The following is a 24441-nucleotide window of genomic DNA, read 5'->3' as shown; positions in this document are numbered from 1 at the left end:
GCCCTCATAGGACAGAAAATTAGGTAGGCGGAGTAGACAGAGGAGAATGCTGGGAAAAAGAAGCTGAGTGAGTGAGTCGCCATGATGCTCCCACTCCAGACAGATGCAGGTTAAGATCCTCTCTGGTAAGCCAGCTCATGGGCTACACAGAATATTAGAAATGGGTTAGAACAATATGTAAGAGCTAGCCAATAAGAAACTGGACCTAGCCGGGCCAGACAATGTTTGAAAGAATACAGTTTCCATGTAATTATTTCGGGCATAAGCTAGCCATGCGGGCGGCCGGGTGCCGGGGACGCAGCCCTGCCGCTGCTCCTAATTCAACACATTCCCATAGGCCAACCCAATCTAGGCAATTCCTCATTGAGACTCCCTTCCCAGGTGACTCTGAACTTTGTCAAGTTGACACTAATGTTAACAATCACAGAGACATTCAGACACACTACTGTCAATGGACCTGTAAAATGCTATGCTTTCCTGACCATGATGAACTTCCCTTGAACTGTAAGCTAAAATGAGCCCTTTCTCCCTTAAGTGACTTTTGCCATGGTATTTATCGTAGGAGCAGGAAAAAGAACAAACACACAAATGCAAATCAGAACTACTGCCCTGAGATTCTGTAACAATCTGATCAAAATGGCAGTCATTAAGAAAGCAGCCAGAGATGGGGACCCCAGCATCCAAAAGGTATGACAGGGGGATCATGAAGTCAGGGTCAGGCAGGAGAAATGGCTCAGTGAGTACAAGTGAGGGCTGTACAGACCCGGCAACCTAAGTTCAACCGGTGGAACCCAGCTTCAAAGCTTAATGTGGTTAGCATCTGCAGTCTCGGCACTCTAATGGCAAGATGAGAGGACAAGACAAGAGAATCTCCTGGAGCCTTACTTTCCAGCTGTTAGGTCTCAGGCAGTCCGAGAACTGAGCTATGTCCATCTCCCATTTACAGCTCATATGTAGAAGCCCTGTATTACTGGGACTATGTAACAAAATACTACAGGCAGATACCTTGATTTAGAATCATCTTTTTCTACAGTACCCACATGTGACTGTATTTATAAACAGAATCTTTAATATGGCAATTAAGGATAAATGGAACCATAAGGGTAGAGCCCTAATTTGACTACACTGGTGTCCCTTTTAAGAGAAGAAAGAGACACTAAATATATATGTTTTTTTCTTGTACTACAGAAGATCCCCGAAACAAGATAATCGAAGCTTCTTGTCAAGCCTTTTGTTTCTTTAGCTTCCCTTCCTGAATACTGAGACTCTTAAGCTATTAGACAGAGCAGATAATTCATGTATCTCTGTAAACAGCCCAGGCCATACACTATCAATACTATCTGGACCTTTCAAAGCAGAGCTGTTAGCATTTTTTAAGTCAAAGGTTGTTGTGAAACCCATTCTGGGAACCACAAAACAATAAAGAAATGTCATCATTAAGATTCCATTTCTCTAGAGTTACTCCTAGCACCAACATCCGTATTAGTGAATGTCTCTAGGAAAATTAACCAACTGAATAGATAGATGGTAGGTAGGTAGGTAGAATAATGATGGGAGAAGGATTATTAGGGGAATTTTAACTGGTCCATTCAACCATTAAGGTTGTGAAGCTCCCATAGTAGGCTTCTAGAAAGCCAAAGACCTCACAACCAGGAAACCCAGTGTGTAACTTCTCTGAAGCTGCAAACCCGAGGACTGGGAAGTACTTCTATCAGTACTTGTGTGCAGAAGTCAGAGAATTTGGATTCTGTTGTTCCAAGACAGGCAAGGGTGTCTGTCTTAGCTACAGGAATGGAGGAGGAAATGAATGTCCATCTTTCCTCCACTCTGTTCTTTCGTTCCCTTTGGCCCTTCAACCAATTGCTTAGTCCCCACCTCCACTGAATAAGCATGAGTCTCCTTTACTGGGTCTCTCAATCAAACAACTCCTCTTGGTGTGAGGGTGATGGCTTGCAAGTTGAAGGTCAGTCTGTGGAATTTAGAGAGATAATGTTCCAAAATAAAGTTTTGTTTGTTTGTGTTAAGAGGGTAAGAGTGGACTCAGGGACAGAGCACTCCTAGCCTATACAATGCCTAAGTTCAATTCCCAGTTCTGAAGGAAAAAGGTAAACTGAGTTTTAAAGGGCCTTCTCATAGATCATATTTTACCAATTATCCAGGTATCCCTTACTCTACTTACTCTAGCCATGCTCCTAAAAGTACTATCACAAAGCACAAGGAGACAAAGCTAGCTGAGACCACAGCCAGAGATGGTATTTGTCAGGCTGTGGCAAATGGCCGGTTTCTGAACCCATCTTTTATAGTTAGGGCACCAAGCATTAGGTATGATCAAAGGAATGTTTACGATCTTACCCTGACCCTAAGGAGGGGAGTGAGTTTTAATGTCAATGGGTAACTAGGCAGCTATCATAAAATACATTTCAGAGTAGATTACAGCAAAAGTCACTAATTGCAAGAAAACAGATGTCTTTAGCAACAGTCAGAAAAGGGACTTCTAGTAATACTAGAAGACTAATAAATTAGAATTAATTTGTTCTTAGGCTGAGAATTTAGAAGACAGCAGAAAGCTTTTCACACTATCTTAAGGTAAAACTGAGATACTGACTGCCATACTTTACAACCTCCATTGTTGGAGCTCATTCCTTAGATGGTGTCTGTGCCTTTGTCCACTGTCTGTCCTGGTTCCTCCAGGCAGTGTATACTGGCGCCCCATGCCTCCCCTTTGGTGGTGCCAGTTTTCCATAACAGAGACAGTGCCTAAGCCTGTGGTCACATATCTCTGTCTCCTAAAGGTTAACTCAGTTCACACCTGTCGTTTATCAGGGTTGGCCAGGACACCACTCTCAATTTGCAGGGAGAAGCTCTGGCCTTGTAAATAAAACAACCAGTTGTAAAATGAAAAGACCTAAAAGCTGATGGAGGCTTCCCAAGCATCCAAGAAAACGGCTCACTGTGAATGACTGACCCTTGATCTGCTGAGAAAGCTGCTGACAGTCTGTTCTCATTCTCCTAGACTTAGAACTTTACATTTCTTTGTTTCTACATTTTTACTTCTGGAATCTACACTTCTTTTTTTTTTTTTTTTTTAAAGATTTATTATATAAACAACATCCTGCCTTCATGTATGCCCACACGCCAGAAGAGGGCGCTAGATCTCATTATAGATGGTTGTCAGCCACCATGTGGTTACAGGGAATTGAACTCAGGACCTTTGGAAGAGCAGGCAATGCTCTTAACCACTGAGCCTTCTCTCCAGCCCCCTACACTTATTTTCTTATTCTTGGACTCTTCACACACATACAAACATGTATACTTGTAATAACAATTAATGGGAAAGGAGGCCACTTCTAAGGGAGCAAGGAAGGGGAGGTATAAGGGAAGGTTTGGAGGAGAGGAAGGGAGGTGGGAAATAATATAATCTTTCAAGGACAATTTTTATTAGGCTTTAAAAGAAAGACACTTCAGGGTAAGCAAATTGTAAATCTCAGCAGTCGCCCAGAGAAAGAGGGAGGAAAGAAGGAAAAAGGTCATGCCGTTTGAGTTCGGAAAGCTTGAAGAGCAAAGGAGCCCCTCATCCTGGAGCCTGAGGAAAGCCTCTGGCAGCTGAGAAGCAGTGGCTGCTCTTTGCTATGGAGTCTGCAGACAGAGTCACTATTCCTTTCACAGGCAGGTGCCTTTGTTTGTTTGTTTTTTTAAGATTTATTTATTTGTTACTTACACAGTGTTCTGCCTGCATGTATCCCTGCAGGCCAGAAGAGGGCGCCTGGGCCATTTCCAGCCCCTCATGCAGATAGTAATATTAAAATAACAAGGACACAGGCTTAAGAACTGGCTGTCTAGGACCTTGTTTAAGGTCCTATTCTTTCCACCAACTTCTAGGGCAGCGGTTCTCAACCTGTGGACCGTGAACTCTAGGGCCAGATGACCCTTTCACAGGGGTGACCTAAGACCATCAGGCAACACAGATAGCAAAATTACAGTTAAGAAGTAGCAAGGAAAATAATTTTATGGTTGGAAGTCACCATTATATGAGAAACTATGTTCAAGGGTCTTAGCATCAGGCAGGTTGAGAACCAGTGCCCTAGGGCACTGTTCAGGGGCAGAGTCTGACTCTCAGCCATAAGTTCCAAAATCAGACAGAAGGTAAGAAAAAACATTCTGGCTGGAAAACTGGTTCACTGGTTAAGAGCACCGACTGCTCCTGCAGGACTTGAGTCCAGTTTCTAGCACTGACCTGGTGGTTCACAGCCATCTGTAACTCCAGTTCCAGGGCAGTCAACACTTTTTTCTGACTTCCATGGGCACTTGGTACGCATACCTATATGCAGGAATTCATACAGAAAAAAAAAATCTTCAAAAAAATCGAATAAGCCACTGGGAACAGAGCTACCTTATAGTCCCGGCTTACCCCTGTGTTCCTGCTCCCCCTTGTCCTCCCCAAATTAGGACAGTGAAACGCTGCCTATTGTAGGCTGCCCTCCAATTCTTCATCCTCCTGCCTCAGCCTTCCAGCGTTGGGGGAACAGGCTTCCAACTGGTAAGACACTTTAGGGACCCGGGCCACGAAAGGTACTGCCACCGACGTCCACTGAGAAAAGTGTTTTATTCCACCACGGTGCTTAGATTCTTTGAAAGAGAATTACATTTCCAGCTGGGATAATTCAAATTAAACGCTAAAATGCAAACATAACTTTATGTTCAGTCTACTTCCGGGGAACAATTTTTTTTTTCTGGGGGAAAAACAACAAAACCTAGATGGTGAATTGAAAGAGAAACTCCTTCAAAATCACTAAGCATCTTTTCTCCTCAGAAGCGGACTTGAGGGAGAAGGAAAGCTCCTCTCGGCGAGCCCAGCCCGAGCCTCACGAGTGTGGCCGGGAAGGGTCAAACTTAGTCAACTCCGCCGTTCTGAGAGAACCCCGGGCGTCAACTGTCGCCGGCCTTTCCCACGCAGAGCATCACGGGAGGAGTGGCGAGGCGCTCCTGGGCGGCCTCCCTCTGTGGAGAGAAACAAACCGCACGTGTCACCCGGCACTGCCCGGGCCACTCGCCGTCCGCTCACACCGCCCAGTCCCGGCGACACCGGCGTGCGCCTCGTGATCCTGGAGGCACGGAAGACGCTCGCTGACGTCACTCCCGAGCGCGCCAATCCCGGACGCCGGGGGGCGGGCTCTCGGATTTGAATTCCAGCGCTGCTGCTGTCTGTGCCGCGGAAGCGAGCCCCGCAGGGCCGCGCAGCTCGCACGCGTCCGTGTCCCTTCGGTCACGCGTGTCGCCCCTGCCGGGGCTTCCTCCCTGGGCTCGGGGCCGAGTGGTCGCCACGGCCTGGTGCTGCTGCCTTCGCCCAGGTAGGTCGGCTAGGTCCCCGCCGTCCCCTCCCCGCCCCCGCCGAGGCCACGATCACGCAGGGTTCGCACAGCCGGGCGCCGCCCTCGCTGCTGTGGACGTGGGTTCGAAACGCAGGAGTAGCCGGGAAGCCGTCTCGTCGTCTGCGGGCCGCTTGTGCTGCTGACTTAGCCTTAAATTCCGTGCTTGCTGCAGGCGTAGATGTGAGAAAAACTGAGGAAGGGAAGCCCCTCGTCCTGCCCTTAAACGATAGGACTGCCGCCGGTCAGGTGCACTGGTTGTCGTTGTTTTGTTTCGGGTTTGCTGTTTCAGGACGGGGTTTCTCTGTACCGCTGGCCGTCGCTCTGTGGACCAGCCTGATCTTGAACTCAAAGACCCGCCTGCCTCTGCCTGGGATTAAAAGCGTGCGCAGCCACCGCCCCGCTTGTTTGTATTTTTGAGGTTTTAATTTAATTGCATCTCTCGTTTCCCCTTTCTCCCCGAAAACTCTCCTTTGCGCACCTCCCTACTCTCCTTGAAATTAAGTGGTTCCTTTCTCGCCAGTCACAGTTGCATACATATATGTATATACGTTTATATCCCTAGACGTAACCTGCCGAGTCCCTGTAATGTTACCTGTGTGTGTGTTTTCAGGGTCGACCTATTTTTTTGTTGTTGTTGTTATTTTACGGATTTCTTAAGTGCTTATTCTCCTAAGCGCATGCCTTCGTTTTTTTTTTCTTTAAAACGTGGCTATAAGTCCTTTTAATGCTGGAAAAATTTAAAGTCGTTTTTGTTGTTCGGTACATTGAATTGCGTTTTATAAATGAGCTGTCACGGGGAGAGCACGGCCCTGCCAATTAGGAAGTCCCCACAAGATTTGTCTTTCGAATACGCTCGTTTTATCCACACAAACATTTCTTTTGATATCGTGCTAATATAAAAATTAAACCGACATCTCAAGCGGGCAACAGTTTGGGCAGAAATGCTATTGCAGGGGTCTACTGGGGAAACTCTTCTGGTGGGGAAGTGTGCGCTGGAGCTAGCTCTCTTAGGGCTCGAGCTTGGGGTTGACTCACTAGCAGGTCAGTAGCATCTTGGGGACCATTAGCATATCTGCCCTGTCCTGGACCTGCTTCTGAACTTCCGGGTGGCGTTTTCTTTTTGCCACCACTATTTCAAGGTGCACAAATCAGCTTACTGTCACCTTGACTTGTGGTTTGCTTATTGTTACTGCAGGTTAAGTGTTTGAACCTAGCGCCCTCCAGCCAGGCAGGCTGCTAGCGTCTGTCACTGCCCTGTAGCCTCCTGTTTTACCTTTTTTTTTTTTTTTTTTTTTTTTTTTGAAAAGTTTAGGGTCTGTTGTTGACCTGACTCTGTAACCCCCTTTGAGGCCTGGGACTTAAGATCCTTCTGCTGTGTAAATATTTAGCTAGGACTTTGGGCCTGTGTTTTAGGCCAACTTTTATCCGTCCTGGAAATGTCTTTCTGTTGGTATCGATTGGTCTTGGTTTTTTTTTTGTTTGTTTGTTTGTTTTGTTTTGTTTTGTTTTTTTAGCTTACTTGCAATTTTTATTTGAGGCCGTTCCATTCAGCAGGCAGATGATGAGGTTAGGTCACCTTGACCAGACTCTGCCAGTTTCCCCTGCCACTTTACAGTCTATTCGTTTTTCTTTCTGAGAGTGTCTTTTCACGGGTATTGCTAGTGGATTTTACTAGCCCCTCTAGGGCTGTAGCTCCGTGCTTATATGCCTAGCATGCCTGAGGCCCTCGTTTCAATCTCTAGCAATGCTAAAATAGATACATTAATGAATAAAGCATATTAACACATAGTTGTTGAGCAAACATTTGTGAGAATATTATAACGGCTTTTCTGTCACAGGGCCAGACTTACAAGATAGATTTGTCAGCTGTTGAAAATACTTTGACTAGCAGGGTGTGGTGGTGCAGACCTTTAGTCCCAAACCCTAGAAGGCAGAATCTGAGTTTGAGGCTAGCTATTTCTACAGAACAAGTCCCAGACACGCAGAGAAACACTCCCTCAAAAACAACAAAAACGGGAAGAAAATAAAGAAAAAAAAATACTTCTCTATTCTCTCCTTATAATAAATTGTTAGATAAAGTGGGATTTTTTGGTATATGAATTTTCAAGTTGCTTTATCACTTTTTGAGAAAAAGAATGATATCCTTTGATCTAATTGCTTTAGTAATTATTTTTTGAGACAAGGTTTCATAGCCCAGGCTGGCCTTGAAGTTTCTGTTTTGTTTGAGCCTCCTGAGTGCTAGGATATGGTGTATGCACCACCATGCCTCATATGTATTGGTATTTCCCATGATAGCTCTTTGCCATTTAGATGATGTAAAAAGTTAATAGAATAAATTCAGTAGTAAGAGATGCTATAAATCTTGACTAGTAAGTTCCAGGTACCTAGGATTGAAATATTAATTTTCCAAGTATTACCACAATGCATAGTTCTACACTTGGAATTTTTATTTCTATTTATGGAACATACAATTTCCATGTAAGAAGAAAGCCAGGTGTGGTAATAAGTGCTTGTAATTCCTGCACCAAGATAGCAAGGGCAGGGAGAACTCAAGATTGGTGCCAGCCTGGACTATAAAGCAAGAATGTGTTGCAAAAAAGAAAGAAAAAACAAGTTTAAGACCATAAATATTTAAATAAATAATTTTTCTAAGAATTCTAAATAGTAGTACATTTAAAGAATTATGATTAATTAAAATTCTTCCTTTATTAAAAGTTTTTAACTAAAATCTTACAATTGAAATATTCTAAAATATGATAGAGCCAGATTATTTATATGACATGGGTCTATCAGTATTCGTTAGGAGCATTGTAGCTGCTGCCTGAAAATTGTAAAGTGCATAAAGGGAAGTATTAGTTAACTTTTTTTGTTTTTTTTTTGTTTTGTTTTGTTTTGTTTTGTTTTTGGAGACAAGGTTTCTTTGTAACTTTGGAGCCTCTCCAGGAACTAGCTCTTATGGACCAGGTTGGCCTTGAACTCACAAAGATCTGCCTGCCACTGCTGCAGGCCACCACCACCACTGCTGCCTGGCTAGTTAATTTATTTTTTGTATCTTTATGTAGTCCCTAATGCAAATGTCATTCCCTTTTTATGCAAATACTGGATTGGAATCTTAAAGACTCAGTGTTTGAATGCATTTCACTGCTGCAGTAGAATGCTGGTAGAGCATGCTCAAGGTCCTGAGTTTGTTTTCTAGCATCAGAATAAAAAATGGACAGGGAACCTGTTCCTGGGTGGCTCTAAAATCCCTTAAAGGAACACAGTCCCATAGCTGTCAGGTAAATTTCAAAAACAGATATTTGATATTTATAAGTCAGAACTTAGGGATATTAACTAAGTTACTTGTTGAATGGTGCCTTTTTTTCCTTTTTTTTTTTTTGTAAGTAGGCAGTTTTAAATGCTAAACTGCTTTTCTCTTGAAAAAATGATGAAAATTGTAATTTAATAAAAACATTAACAATTAGTCTGATTTGTGAGTTATAAATTATCCAGTGTTGATAAGAACCAATTAAACTTTTTTAATGGTATAATTTTGTTACAGAAAATCTGTGTATTTAAGAATTACCAGACAATATAAAAAGTTGATTTTATTACAGGTTTCTCTGGACTCCTGTTGAAGTTCTGCCTGGAAATTTGTATTCGTTGACTTTTCTATAAGAAGAATTTTGTTGCCACTGCCTTATCAAGATGAATGTAACATATTTGGACCATTCAGGAATTCATTTGTCTTCTGGGAAATCTCAAAGAAGAAATATGCCTGAAGACGCCGTCTTTATTGACAACATTCCTTCAAACACACTTACTCCTGTAAAAGAATTGGAGAAATATCGGAGGTCCTCTCTAAAACTGAATGGTCATAACAAGAATCAGTTATTAGAAATGGCAGCTTCTAACAATAAAAAGAAATGTCACTCCACCATGCTAACAGAGGCTACCCTTTCAAACAGCTATCCTGATATCAGTGTTATAAAGTGCAACGTGGATGGATTAAGAAATGAAATGAACTATGAAACACCAAGAAAAATCTTTCAAAGAATGAAAGAAAAAATACAGCATGACAAAGAACAAGCATCAAGCAGCACTAGCATGTTGGGACCACCACAGTGTGAACATAAGAAAGTCTTCACTTCTGACAGAGATAAGAAAATTCAGTTGCAACAAACCTACCTCTGTGAGGAAAAAGAAAAATCATCCCAATCCAATAGTACTTCATTAGGAGGTTAGTTTAATCACGTGTGGATTTAAAACAATGTCTTTTTCACTGTTTAATGTATTAAACACTTTTAAGTTCTTGGGATAGCATAATAAGAGAGTACCAAAATGTCTGCTCACATTCTGGAGAACTTTTTTTTGTGTATTTTGAGACTCAGTTTCTCTGTACAACAGTCCTGGCTGTCCTGGAACTAGCTCTTGTAGACCAGGCTGGCCTCGAACTCACAGAGATCCGCCTGCCTCTGCCTCCCGAGTGCTGGGATTAAAGGTGTGCGCCTCCACCGCCTGGCCTCATTCTGACTTTAAAAGTAATTTTTTTTTTTTTTTGGTACAATAGAAGAGAAAAAACATGGGGGGAAAAAGGAGTCAGGCACAGTGGCAAATTCCAGCACTGAAGAGAGTGTCAGGAGCATTGCTTTGTGTTGTTTAGTACTAGCCTGGATTATCGGGCTATATAGTGGACTATCCTGGACTACTGAGCTATATAATGAAACTTTGTCTCAGAAAACATTGAAAGGTGTAGTAAAGACAATGGGTATAAGTGAAAGCTGTGCTATAGTTAGAATAAGCTTCAACGAGAAGATGAGATTTTAGGTGCACAGGTTTGTTAGGTAATAGATGCATATCAGAACAACTACCTAAGTTTAGGGACTAATGAGTTTAGTACATCCTGAGTGAAGAGGCGGCTCAGGGGGCAGGATAGATAAGAAAGTCACTGAGGAAAATGAGCCCAAGAGAAACCTATCTAGAGAGAGAGAGAGAGAGAGAGAGAGAGAGAGAGAGAGAGAGAGAGAGAGAGGGGGGGGGGGGGGGGGAATAATTGTTGATTTGATAGCGTGGTCTAGAAAAACAGAGAAGTGAAAAATGGAAATCTCCCTTCCCCTGGGGATTAAATCTGAAGCCTCACCTACTTTATTTAAACACTGTCACTAGCCTTGTGGAGGTTTTGTTTTTGATAAAGTCTTGCTGTGTAACCCAGGCCAACCTGAACTTGAGAGATTCTTACCTTAGTCTTTTAAGTGCTAAATTGCAGGTATTGCCACCAGGCCTAAGAGAGGTAAGTCTGTGCCTCAAACTCAGAGATCCACCTGCCTCTACCTCCTGAGTGCTGAGATTTGAGCATGAGGGGTAGGGGCATTTCTAATCTCAATTTTTAATATAAATAGTTTAAAACAACTTTTTTCCATAGGATGTTTCTATAAATTTTGTTTTTTGTATTTTTGACAGAGCTTCCAATTCTGAATCAAGAACAAGAAAGTGTTAAAGCTTCAAACATCTCAAGCAAGGCATTAACTAGAGCTCAGTTTGCTAGACAAGTTCTTCATTCAAAAGAGAAAACTGTTAAAGCCACTGTGTCCAAAAAGGACACTGTTAATTGTACTTATGAAAAGCTTGGAAATACAGGCATTATGAGTGTGAGTTCTGACTGTGTTCCTATTCGGGATCATAGCCCCTTGATGACTTCTGGGAGTGATGTGTCAACAGAAGGGACTGCAAAAGAGGACATTTTAGAACAAAATAAAAAATCGGGTTCTAGAGGAACGACTCATTCCATGGAAAATACATGTGATATCATACTTGCAAGTCCAAGACTTAATCCAATAATACCTGGCCAGTCTCAAAGAAAGGTTACACAGCTTGAAGCTGTTGCAAGTGAAGTTAAAAAATACCAGGTAGGAAGACATTTAAGGCGCTGCTTATTTCTGTTTTAATTCTCCCTTATCTAAACCCTCGTTATAGTTTCTCGGTTTATTCAGCTATGAGCCTAGTGAAAAGATGAATGGGCTGAAAGTAAGGTAACTCATTAATTCTGGTCTTCTCTATTACTAGTTGTAAATTTCAACTATTTACTTACTGTAAGATATGAATGCTGACATTGCTACTACTTCTATTCTTATGACTTCTGAGGTATTATTAACAACATTTGGAAAAGAAAGGAATTTTAACAGCTAAAGAGTTGAGAATTTTCAGACTAGACAAAGGGCTCAGAAGCTAGAAGCACTTGTTGTTCTTCCAGAGGTCCTGAGTTCAATTACCAGTATGGCGGCTTACAACCATCTATAATGAGACCTGGTGCCCTCTTATGGCATGCAGGTGTACATGCATAGAACACTGTATACATAATAAATAAATAAATAAATCTTTTTTAAAAAATAAAAAAAAATAGAATTGAGAATTTTCCTGATAAAAAGTTATATGGGATGAGTAATTAAAAAATTTAAAGCATTAAATTATATTACATTAAGATGCATTTTTTTTAAGGAAATGTAATACCAGTTAAAGAAAAAATAAAAGCATGTATAAACCCCAGGGTTAATCTTCCAGCACTGAAAAAAGGAAAAGGACAATGTAAAATTCCCAACTGTTAAAAGTATGTTTATTAACTTTTAAGTACATGATAGTGAGTATCAAATTGAGATGGTATTTAATTCTATCTTAAATTTTAAAAATGAAGTAGTTGCTATTTTATATCTTAGTGTGTTTGCTAGAAATTGTTTCATTTACAAATATTTAAGTGTAATGAATATTGACTTACAATATATGAAGAAAGTTTGAAAAGGTATTCTAGATTTCCTAGTACTTCATCTCTCCATGCTGTTTATACCAGTTACCATAAGAACGTCAAGCCTTCCCGGACTCATAGGTACTTTTGTATATTCCCTAACTCTGACATACTCTCTCACCCACTCTTAGGTCTTCATTATATTGTGTCCTTTTCAACTTCAGAGATATAGAGCATCAGTATTCTGTTATCTATGTTCTAGGAACATTTTTTTAACTTGTGCTAACTGAAATGGGCCTTATACAAACAACCTCCCTGATTTCTTTTTCTTTTTTTTTCTTTTTTTTTTTTGTTTTTTGTTGTTGTTTTGTTTTGTTTTTGTTTTTTTTTTGAGACAGGGTTTCTGTTTCTAACAGTCTTGGCTATTCTGGAACTCCCTTTGTAGATCACGAGGCTGGTCACGAACTCACAGAGATCCCTCATTTCTGCCTACCTAGTGCTGGGATTAGAGGCATGTGATATCACCACCCAGCGATTTCTGTTTCTTTAATGGTCTCTCTTTTACATTTATTGTCTACTCAAGCCCTATTCATATCTCATTATTGCTAGTGCACGTACCAGATTCTCAATGCAGATGCATCACATATTACTATCATTCCCCTTCACTAATCGTTATACCTGCCTCATGCTCGATATTCTGACACCACTAAGTCAGCCATTAGTTCATTACATTCCCTTGTGCTCATTGCTCTTTTCATCCCCCGCAGGTTCCTGTGGTCCACTATTATAACCATTATATGTTAACTCTCAGATCCATGCCTTTATTCTAGTTTACCTTCTCCACATTATTAATCATGGAGGGATCTTACTTATATTTCTTCTTGCTTACCCCTTTCAAGGAATCATGCTTTTCTGCTACCTGTTTAGGGCTTTTTAGCCTGTTCTTTGATTAGACAAGTCTTATAAGGCACCACTATACACCTTTATTATTCATAGTAACTATGTATATATTTGTTTGGGTACCATCTCCTTTCTTCTTGCATCTATTTCCTCCCAGTATGCTCTCACATACAGGCAGTGTTTATAATTGAATCCAATTTATTTCTTGTCGAATCTCAAATGTCTAGAACAGTGCCTATAGCTCAAGTATTTGGTGACAGCATATTTTAAATAAGTAGAATAGCGCAAGATTCTAGAATTTAACTTGTATCATCAATTTCTCTAGTCATATATTACAGGAAAGTTATTTAGATTTATTTTGTAATTTCTTTTTCTGTAAAACGGAGATGGTGCTTGCTTCCTCGAGTTGTAAAGATAACATGAACTAGTGAGCCTAAGGTGCACCACGGAATGCTTTCTCTTGTTTCCTGTTGCCTGCTGGTATACCCACATGTGATGAAAATAGCATTGATCCTAGTCTTCTAACCTCTTTTTCAGTTCTGGAGATCAAATCCAGGGACTTGTGCTATACCACTGAGCTACATGCCCAAAATACTTATATTTTAAAAGAATAATTAAGAATGCCATACCAAACACCATCCGTCCACTTTAGCGTCTTTTCCTGGTTCAGTTTAAACTCACCAAGGAACTTGTCTTTAAATATAAATGCGTACTTTCATTTAAAGTGAATGACACTCGTTAGTTGTTGTATTAAGGCTTTAGTTCTCTTCAGAAACACTTTAATTATGTTTGTTACTAAATTGTTATGAACTTAAAGGGTTTTTTTTTCTTTTTTCTTTTCTTTTTTTTTCTTTTTGAGACAGGGTTTCTTAGTAGCTATGAAGCCTGTTCTGGAACTCGTTCTGTAGACTAGGCTGGCCTCCAACTGATAGAGATCAGCTTGCCTCTACCTCCCAAGTGCTGGGATTAAAGGCGTGTGCCACCACTGCCCAGCCAAACTATAAATGTTTTTATTGTCAGTGTTCATAGATAATTTTATATTTTAATGATATTTTGCTTACACTAAAATCATTTTCTGAGCTACTCAGCTGTTTGCTTTGGAATAGAATTTTGCATGTTTATTACCAGCTGTGACCTTCATGGTATATAGAAACTGAAAATATAGCTCTAAGTCAGTTTAACAAATATATATTTAATTTGGGGGGGAAGTTATATAATATATTTGGCATTTTTTTTGTTCCTTCAAAATTGCTGTGTTTTCTAAAAGATTTGACGGTTTAGTGTATATGCTACAATTCTCCCCCTTAGGTTAAGTCATTTTGTATGAGTATTTGAAATGCAGATCTTTCTGCATTATAGGCAAACAATATAGTACAACTTCATGTACATGTCTATTTTTTATTTCATTCAGTACAGTAGTTTTAAGAATTACTGTTTAAAATGGGCTGGTTCTTAGATAATGATAGGTACTAAGAAAAAACTAGGATTACTTTGGGTTTTTCTTGTAGTTCAGATTTTTCTAATGTTTAATGCTAATTTTATCATTCTGCATGCAAGTAGCATAAGAAATGTGTTCTTTGTTTTATGCTTGATTAGGTAGTCCAGCTACAGGAATGGATGATTAAAGTCATCAATAATAACACAGCTATATGCATAGAAGGAAAACTGGTGTAAGTATAACATTTCAGTGTTCTTTTCTAATATTTAAATTGGTTTTATGTATGTGGTCAGCAACAAATGGCATATTCCTACAAAACGCATTCTCATGAGGTTATAAACTGAAGGCAAAAGCACAACATGATGCCAATTCTTTGCTAGTTATCCGATGTAAATTATTGATCCATGAAAGGATCAAAATTATTTAAAGCTGTCAAGTAGTTGCATATTAAGTAACTGATTGATACTTTTTGGTTTTCCCAGAAGTGAAAGCATTGTCAGACAAGTAGGCTAACTCAGCTACTGTTCTCCCTTTGAGAATCATTTGCTCCATGGTAAAATGACTGTGGTAAAATAATATAGAGTATCCTGGTTTCTTAAGTTGAATATGTAGTCTTGTTACCTATCTTATTCCCTTTTCCATAATGTTCAAGATGCAGCATAGATTGCCTTTGTGAATCCAGTTAATGTTGCTTACTGCCAATGTAACTTGAAGGAGTTACTTAAACTTGAAGAAATTGTGAGGCTCAATTTCTTCATTAGTGCAGTAATCATAATATGGCCTAATATTGTGGGAAGACTTTTCCTGGTTTGAGAGTATTTCATATAGCTGAGGTTGGCCTTACACTACTATGTGCTTGAGCAAGACATTCAACTAATGCTCAGTGCTCAGCATTGTTGTAGATAAAGTGTCAAGAATTAAATGAGTTAATATTTACAGTATTAAAGAGCAGTGCCTTTTAGAGTTTGATTTAAATGCTAAATAAAACTGTGGGCCGTGGTGGCGCACACCTTTAATCCCTACTCCACAGGCAGAGGCAGGTGACTCCAAATGAATTTTAGACCAGCCTGGTCTACATAGTTCTAGGACAGCTGGAGCTAGGTAGAGAGACCATGTCTCAACAACAGCAAGCCAAAAAAATAAAATAAAAATAAAAAATATGCACGCACATGCTTATGCGCATGCTCACACACAAAACCAAATATATATTAAATAAAACAAAAAAGAGTCAAAGGTAAGTATTGAGGTATGAGTTTAATCCCATTTGATTTAATTGAGAGAACTTCCTTATAACTCGTGTATATGTATGTTTATTATCTACTGAATGAAGACTGCTCAGCACTTATCTAATAGATCTTCATATTTGGTTCTGGTTTTATATTTATCATTAGTTTCCTTAAAGAAGTATGAAGAATAGGTTTCTGGGTCAGTAATTTGCATCTTTATTTTTTTCCCAGCTAGAAGCTCTTTACAAAATAAAAGGTAAAAACATTTGCCTTTGTATTCATGATTAAGAAAAGACAAAGACCCCTCAAAATTACCTGATCTACTTGACATTTCTGAACATGGGGTAGGAGAGAGGGACTAGAAGTGCACATGTCATCTGTACCCGCAGGTTCTCAGAGGACATAAAAGTCTGAGGCGATCAAGGGTAACATAGTAAGACTCAGGAGCCAGCAAGATGGCTCAGAGGGCAAAGGTGCCTGCTGCCAGGTTGGACAACCTTAGTTTGATCCTTGGGACCCATGTGTTGTAAGTAAAGAACTGATTCCCAGAAGCCGTCTCTTGATTCCATATGAATTCTATGTCATACACACACTAAATAAAAATGTGAAAAACAAAACAAGACCCCATCTGAATAAATCAAAATAATATTTCTGGGAAAAAAAGGTCAACACAGTGAGGAAAAAGGCTTCCAAATTTCTTTGAAAGTTTAGTAGCTGTTAAGCTGAAGTTTCAAATATTGCCAGCAACCAACATTTAATGACAGTTGGTTTCTGTTTCCATGGTAATCCTACATTTTATATTAGATACACAGATTGATTGGCCACAATATATCTCTTGATATATGTATATACTCGGAGGATCAATTAGCCAGGCAGTTGAGTTCTGTACTGGCTAGCCCTCAAGTGTTTTGTAATTAGATTAGGAATGCTGTAATTGTTGTGATAGCTTAAAAGTACAAAATTAGTACTTCCTTTTTGATGGGTATGATTTCATCTCACTTTGAAACCCTAGCTGTCATGGCCTCAAACTTGGAACAACCTTCCTGAGTTTACCTACCAAGTGCTGCGATTATATATAACTGGCTCAAAATCATTACTTTATTATAATTTTTTGTGTGCTGCTATATGTATATACAGCTCCTGGTTAAGTGTGAATATGTTGCCTTAATAAACTTATTCTTTTTTCCCCCAGAGATATGACTGATGTTTATTGGCATAGTAATGTAATTGTAGAGCGAATTAAACACAATGAACTTAGGACATTATCGGGGAACATTTATATATTAAAAGGATTAATAGACCGGATTTCCATGAAAGAAGCAGGTAAATGGGTTCCTTAGTTAATCTTTCCATAGCTTCTCCTTTTTCTTAAATAAGTACCTATTGGTGGAGACTGCTTGTTCATTCCCATATGCTCAGACCTGAAATAATCACTCAGAAACTATATCATTTACAATACTGATTGGCTAATAGCATAAGCTTATTTCCAACTTGCTCTTATATCCTAAACGAACCTATCTCCATTAATCTGCATCACCACAAGATCATGGCTTACATTTGGGTGGCTCTGGCAGAGGTGTCTGTCTCCTGCAATGGCCACATGGCTTCTCTCGGCTCCACCTACTCTCTCTTCCTCTATCTGCTTGGAACTCCTGCCTTGCCCTATTCTGCTAATTCACTGGCCAAAACAGCTTTATTCATTAACCAATAAAAGCAACACATAGACAGAAGGACCTTCCTCACCAAAACACCCAACTCATGAACTGACCCTAGCCCATATACCTCACTACCTTTATTACCCTTTTCAGTAAATTCCTAGTGCTAACTTTTTCTGACATGCTGTGGACAATGGTCTTGTAACCTTAAAGATTTGTCACTTGTATTGGTTTAATAAAATGCTGATTGGCCAGTATAGGCTGTTTAGAGTGTTGGTTACAAGTTATTATGGATAATAGTCAGGAAGACAACTAAACAAATGAGATTAAAGTTTTTGTTTTGGGGAAAAAAAACAAAAGTGGGAAGTGCGGTGGGACAGTGATCTTGTACCCTTAAAGAATTGTCACTTCTATTGGTTTAATAAAATGCTGATTGGCCAGTAGCCAGACAGAAAGTATAGGTGGGGCAACCAGAACAGGAGAATTCTGGGAAGAGGAAAGGCTTAGTCTGTAGTTGTCACCCACATGCAGACCAAAATGAGAATGCCTCACTGATAAAGGTAACAAGCCACGTGGCTAACACAGACAAGAATTATGGGTTAATGCAAAATATAAGAGTTAGTTAATAAGAAAGCCTGAGCTGATAGGCCAACCAGTTTATAATTAATGTAGACCTCTGTGTGTTTATTTGGGACTGAATGGCTGTGGGACTTGGAGGGACAGATATCTGCCAACACTGGCAGTTCAGTGTTGCTGGTCTTCTTTTACAAACAGCCCAACAGGCTTTTCATTTCCCTGTTTCTAATATTCAAATTCCATATTGCCATGACTCATTCCCCCAGGTTCCCAGAACTTGGCTTCCTAGTTCAGTAGAATTTCTCAGCTACACCCTTTTAAATTGCTGTCCTCTCCTTTTCGCCCATGAAAATTCTTACCCAGTTTTTTTGTAACAACAGTCCAGCAAAGAATTTTTACCTCCTGGCATCACTTTCTCTTACACGCTAGATATCAACTATATAGTGGTGGGACTTCTGTTTGCTTTACTGATGGGTCCTCAGCATCTCCAGCAGTGCTTAATATAGTAGAGCAAGTATGCATTTCTTGACTGACACTGACCTGGAGATGCCTCCTCAAAATTTTAGGCTTTTGGATCATTTTTTTTCTTTTGTAAATTAAAATATTTATGTATTTATTTTGTTTTTTGTTAAATAGGATATCCCTGCTATCTCATAAGAAAATTTATGTTTGGATTCCCCCGAAATTGGAAGGAACACATTGATAATTTTCTAGAACAATTAAGGTAAAGTGTCCTTAAGGTTTTTTAAAATCAGCTTTATCAAGGTATAAGTTATGTTCCCTAAAATGTACTCACTTTAGCTACAGAAAATAATGGTCCTTTTCACATGTATGTGCTTCTGTAACCAATGTAAACTGGTTTTAGTTTGTTGGGGTTTTGTGTTTATTCCTAGTTTTGAAGTTTATTTTAATGATGTTAGGTGTTTTAGAAATCATAATGCTTTATTAGAATTTGTGACATGTTGAGTAAGTTCAGAAAAAATAAAATCATAGCCATATTTCAAGAATTCTTCAATCACCTGCCCTTGGATGGCACGTAGTTGTCAAATATTAGTTTGAAGTTCTTGATTAATTTTTCTCCATTAATTTTCAGTAGATTTTGAGTGTCACATGCTGTTAGCAGACATTGAGAGAAAACAATTTATTAATTATTCTTTGGGAGCCAGTAGGAGATACAGAGCTTTAAATTTTACCCAAGTCCAAGTAACTTATAGTAGGAATTGAGACTGGTTTTTCCTGAAAGTGCCAGATGGTATTTTTCTTTCTTTTTTTAATTTTTTTAATATTTACTAAATATACAATATTCTGTCTGTGTGTATGCCTGCAGGCCAGAACAGGGCACCAGACCTCATTTTAGATGGTTGTGAGCCACCATGTGATTGCTGGGAATTGAACTCAGGACCTTGGGAAGAGCAGGCAATGCTTTTAACCTCTGAGCCATCTCTCCAGCCCCCCAGATGGTATTTTTCCAAACATGTTACTTTTCTCAACCACTCAACTCTGTATTTTTAACAGAGAAGCAACTATAGGTAGTGTAAATTGAATGAGCATGGCTGTATTTCAGTGAACATTATTTACAAAAATAGGCAACTGCCCAACAGTGTTTACTTCCGACCTCACACTTGCTAGGTAAGCTCTTTGTCCTGTGGTTTTGAGAAGGGTCTCCTGTAACGGGTTAGCTTCAATATGTAGCTCAGACTATACTTGAACTCCTTGATTATCCTGTTATTCATGGGTTGAGATTTTCAGGGTTTTTTGAGAAGCAATATTAGAAAAAAAAAAATAACGCAATTGTTTTAGGGCTGGAGGAAAGGACAGGAATAAGACCAGACAGAAAACTGCAAGAGTTCATGAAAAACAAAAATCAATGAAAAATGATGCAGAAGATATACAAATAGATGACCTCCTAAAAGCCAGCAGCACTTATGACCTTACTGATGATACCTTGGGTATGTTTGAATTTTTCTTTGTTGCGACAGTGGTAGAGTCTTACATGAGCTTGACACTGCTTGTTGTATATAATATAGACTGGTGCTCTTTGAGTAAATAGTACCTTGAAATTCCTGCCTTCTCGCTACTCTACAGACTGCTGCTCTTCATTATTCCTTTTATTTCATGGGATAAACCTTTATTCACAATGCCAAAACCCCAATAAGTATACCAATAAAGGATTGTATTGAGGCTACCAGCAGTCATGTAGTAGAGATAAACATCTGTATTTGTGTTCGTGGAGGAACTGGCATAAATTCTTCACTGGCAGGTGCTCTGAAGGTGGTTGACAGAACTGTCCTATATCCACTCTTTTCTAACACTGTCCTCTACATCTCACACCACCCCACTCTCACAAACAATGTATGAAGATTAACTTACAGTCTTCTCAATTATATACATGATAAAAGTTACTGAAATCTGTTGTGTACATTTCTTGGAATTTTACCTTAACTCTGTAGCTAAGGACTTTATATAATCTTAAAATTTGTGAGAACTGCAAATTGTTTTTGCTAAAGGTATGCATTACCTACCATATTAGATGTAAATAATACATCTCACTCTAATGTTGGTATGTCATTTGAACTTTCTTTCTCCTTGAAATTTTTTGTATCATTCTTAGTTCACAAAAAGCAATATTTAAATATGTAAATGATTTCAAAAATTTCACTTACTAAAGCTTTAGATCTTTCTCAACCCTTCCTTTTTACAAAAGTCATCCATTCTTAAGATTGGTAGGCTGGTTATTGACTTTATCAGAACTTCAGGAGTTGTGGGACTATTACTTGCATTTGCCAGCCCTCCCCACTTTTAACTCCTAAATGAAAAATAACCTTGAATAACTTTTTTAGGAAAGAGAGCTGAATTGTAAATATGATTGTTGCAAATGTTTTATAGACATGTGGCAAGTGGGATGGAATACAAATTTTAAACACCAAAGCTTGGTAAACTATTTAAAATGCTGTCTGTGCACTTATAAAAAACCAAACAACTTTAAAGCATCTTTATGAACTTTGCTTCAAATTAGAAATTTAGGGATGAATACGGCTTGGTTTTTCTTTTTAGCAAGTACAGTTTAAGGGCACATACTATGTTATTATGATTGAATCATTTTTCTAAAATGATTTGCTGTGTCTTTTGTTTTATGAAAATTTATGTAGCATGAATAATAAAAACCCAGAGACAGATATTGGGGTTCAACCTGAAGATCAGAAAATCAAAGTAGCCAACCACTGGCTCTTACCTCTACATCAAACCGAAATGTCAGTCCTGCCTCCATGAATCCTCAGAATGAGCCTGAGCGTCAGACTTGTCTCCTCCCCTCTTATATTCCTCTCTAGTGCTGGGATTAAAGATGTGTACCACCACCACTGCAAGTCTTTGACAAACTAGTGTGGCTGCCTGGCCTGTAAGACTAAATAGTGTGACTGCTTTGCACTGACTGACCTTCAGGCAAGCTTTATTTATTAAAACATAAATAATATACCACTATATTTGTGTTAATTATTTTATGAATTATCTTTATTATTACTTACAAATTATCTTTCATAAATTGTTTTGATTGATGATTCTATTCTCTCATCGGTTGTTTTTTTTGTTACCAATATATCATTACATTTTCTATGAGAAAATAATGAAAAACCATGGTCAGAGAGGTGACTCGGTGGCTAAGAACATACTCCTGCTGAGAACCTGAGTTCAATTCCCAGCACCCACATCAAGCAGCTCACAGTTGCCTGTGTCACCAGCTCCAGGGACTCGAATACCCTCTTCTGGCTTCAGGTGCCACTGCATGTGCATAAACCCAAAACACATATATACACAATTAAAAATTAAATGGGGAAAAAACCTTAAATGTAAATGACTCAATCCATGGTAATTTAAGATTACATGATTATTTTATTTACCTAATATGATTTTTCATATTTAGTGCTATAACCATTATATCATAGTATTGTACTTTAAAAAACTCTTTATAAACACTTACATAAGCATCTTATGAAGGACTTGCTGTAGTATCAGCCTCCTATACTATGTAGTAATCTCAAGGGTTAGAGCCATCCATTGTGTATCTTTACAGTTTCTAAAGGGATAACAAAATACCTTTTGGCCAGATGTTCTGGCATATACTTGTAACCCTAGCATTTGGAGAATAAATCAGGAATATCTGGAATTCAAGGTCAGTCTGATATATAATACAAAATTTAGTTGTAAAAGCAATAGTAGCAGTTAAAACAAAAGTTCTTATTTTAATTAATTAATTTTTGAATTAGTGTTTGTATGTCAGTGTGGGTGTCCATGAGCCAGGACACTCCTGTGGAGGCAAAAATAAAACTTCTTGCCAAAAATAATATGATTTAATTATGCATTGAAGTATATAAATTAACTGAAACATAATTTCGTACACATAAGAAAAACAATCACTAGCTTTCTATTTAGTTGATGTGCAGTTTGAATGTATAGGATGTATAAACTCACAAAATTAACTATACTATTCTGTTTTTAGATATAATAAGCGGTTCAAAGCAGGTATAAGCAATATGCTTGTTCATTTTTAATATTTTCTAAGGAAAATAAAAGTGATTTGAATTAAGCCATACCCTGTAGAGAGTTTTCTGTCCTACAAAATGTTATATATAATCAAATTACAGTGAATATACCTGACATTTCATTACACAGATTTTTCTTCCCACAGTTAGCTTTTTAATGTGGAAAAGCAACTTATCTTCTTGTCCTTCTTCCACTTTTCTTTCTCTCCCTTCCCTTCCCCCTTTCTCACTCTATTTTCTTCTCTTTCCCCCCCCCCTTCCCCCTGCCTTCTTTCCCTGAGACAGCCTCTTATGTTGCCAACACTCCATCTTAATCTCCAGGGTGATGGGAATACAGGCACAGAACAATCTGCTGGAAAAATACCAAATCTCCATCTAATCCTCCATCTTTGAATTTACAGAAATGAAGAAAAATAAGCACAATGGGTCCCCAGGGGCTACAGAAATAAACATTGGATATAATAATTGTCAAAATAAGCCACAGTTAAGGCTCCTCCATAACCAAGTAAGTGATAGTATTCAAATGGTAGCATATATGATACTGATGTTTGGGAACATAATGTGGTACCTGAGAAGTTTAAGGGCTGCATCAAAAGATACAATTTTCTTTTTGATGAGTATCATTTATATTGATCAGTCCTAACTCGGGAACTGCAAAGGTCGAAACTACTATTTGAGAGCTTAAGAATTGGAAGAATTGTTTCAAGAAAATAGACTTCGATAGATATCTTTAAGTCAGTGTTTAAGAGAAGGTTAGAAAAGAAGAAGCTTACATTGAGCAGTACAAAGTACTTTTTGATGGAACTGCTATTGAAGTTAAACAACTGTTGGTGACAGAGAAAACGTCTAATAAATGAGAAAGAACAAAGGAACATAGGATGGGATATACTTCCATTGGTAGAGTATTTGTGATATATGAGAGATACAGCCTTAGTTTGATCCCAGTACTCCTAATTTTTTTAAGTATTTAGCTTGCAAAAATGTCCATAGGATAAAATTTTAGTGATGTATTCATGCATCTTAAATGTCTGGATACTATATAATTTTCTGTTATAACTGCCTGCAGTCAACCATACTTAACATCTATAGAAAGCAGGAAAAATTTGTATAAGTCTTTCTCCTTAGAAGGCTTCTTCTGCATTTTGGAAAAAATCTCTGTTAATTTTAACTTTAATTCCCATAGTGTTTTATTTTATTTTAAAATGTATATTTATTTATTTATTTGGTGGAGCGGGGCACACGTGTGCTCCCTCAAGCAGGCACGCGTCAGAAGACCGCTTGCACAAGGCAGTTTTCTTCTTCCCTCATGAGCTTTGCGGATCAACCTTCTCACTTGCTGAGCCTTCTCTTCAGCCCTTAGAGATTTTTATTGGTTTTCTACTTTTCATTTGAAAAGTACATGCAATAATAACAAAAATAAAGGCTTAAATAAGACATATAAAAAAGTACTTTAAAAAGTACAAAATGGTCTTAGTGGTTGTAAGTGCTTCCTGTATTGCATTGGACCATATTTGCTTCCCCGAACCTGGATCAGTTAGGTTTTTTTACCTCTAGCTCTAGGGGTCTGATGCTCTCTTCTGGCCTTCTTTGGGCACTTTTACACACATGGCATATACTCAGACACATACGCATAAATTAAAAAGTAAATATTTTTCAAAAAGTAAAACTGCAAATAATAAGATTTTTGACGGATCCTGTTACCCTGTGTCCTACTTCTAAAGTTGCAGCTCCAACAGGACGTCCTGAATGTTCTGTTCCTGAAATTAGTAGAGTAGCAAGTAACTAAATCATCATCATCACCCCCTCATCACCCCCCAACCTCACCCCATCCTCCACCCGCATTGGCTGTCCTGGAGCTCACTCTGCAGACCAGGCTGGCCCCAAACTCATAGAAATTTGCCTGCCTCTGCCTCCCAAATGCTAGGATTAAAGATGTGCGCCACCTCCACCTGGAATACCTAGAATTTTTTAATGTGTGATGCTTTTCTGGAAATGCCCAAGATAATTTCTATAGATTGCAGTCT

General features: G+C 38.8%; 1 protein-coding gene and 1 long non-coding RNA gene across 2 annotated transcripts in view; one reads left to right on the top strand and one right to left on the bottom strand.

Annotated features, from left to right (window-relative positions):
• Positions 1-5046, bottom strand: part of LOC126493711 (uncharacterized) — a 255197-nt gene extending 250151 nt beyond the window's left edge. The window contains exons 1-2 of the long non-coding RNA XR_007589859.1: positions 4409-5046; positions 4235-4318 (exon numbers count right to left, since the gene is read on the bottom strand). This is a non-coding gene — a long non-coding RNA (uncharacterized lncRNA). The remainder of the gene's footprint in view (positions 1-4234; positions 4319-4408) is intronic.
• Positions 5047-5200: 154 nt separating this feature from the next.
• The window catches only part of Mis18bp1 (MIS18 binding protein 1), a 34472-nt gene continuing 15231 nt past the window's right edge, over positions 5201-24441 (top strand). The window contains exons 1-8 of the mRNA XM_050130802.1: positions 5201-5348; positions 8966-9588; positions 10809-11254; positions 14581-14654; positions 16841-16971; positions 18516-18603; positions 19680-19828; positions 22819-22922. Coding sequence (XP_049986759.1) covers positions 9057-9588; positions 10809-11254; positions 14581-14654; positions 16841-16971; positions 18516-18603; positions 19680-19828; positions 22819-22922 — 1524 coding nt within the window. The 5' untranslated portion in view covers positions 5201-5348; positions 8966-9056. The remainder of the gene's footprint in view (positions 5349-8965; positions 9589-10808; positions 11255-14580; positions 14655-16840; positions 16972-18515; positions 18604-19679; positions 19829-22818; positions 22923-24441) is intronic.

The sequence above is a fragment of the Alexandromys fortis genome, unplaced genomic scaffold (genome assembly GCF_014885135.2).
Source record: "Alexandromys fortis isolate MF-2015 unplaced genomic scaffold, M_Fortis_MF-2015_v1.1 scaffold_358, whole genome shotgun sequence".
Classification (NCBI taxonomy): Eukaryota; Metazoa; Chordata; class Mammalia; order Rodentia; family Cricetidae; genus Alexandromys; species Alexandromys fortis.
Note: the sequence above shows the minus strand (reverse complement) of the source record. Positions and strands in the feature narration are given on the sequence as shown.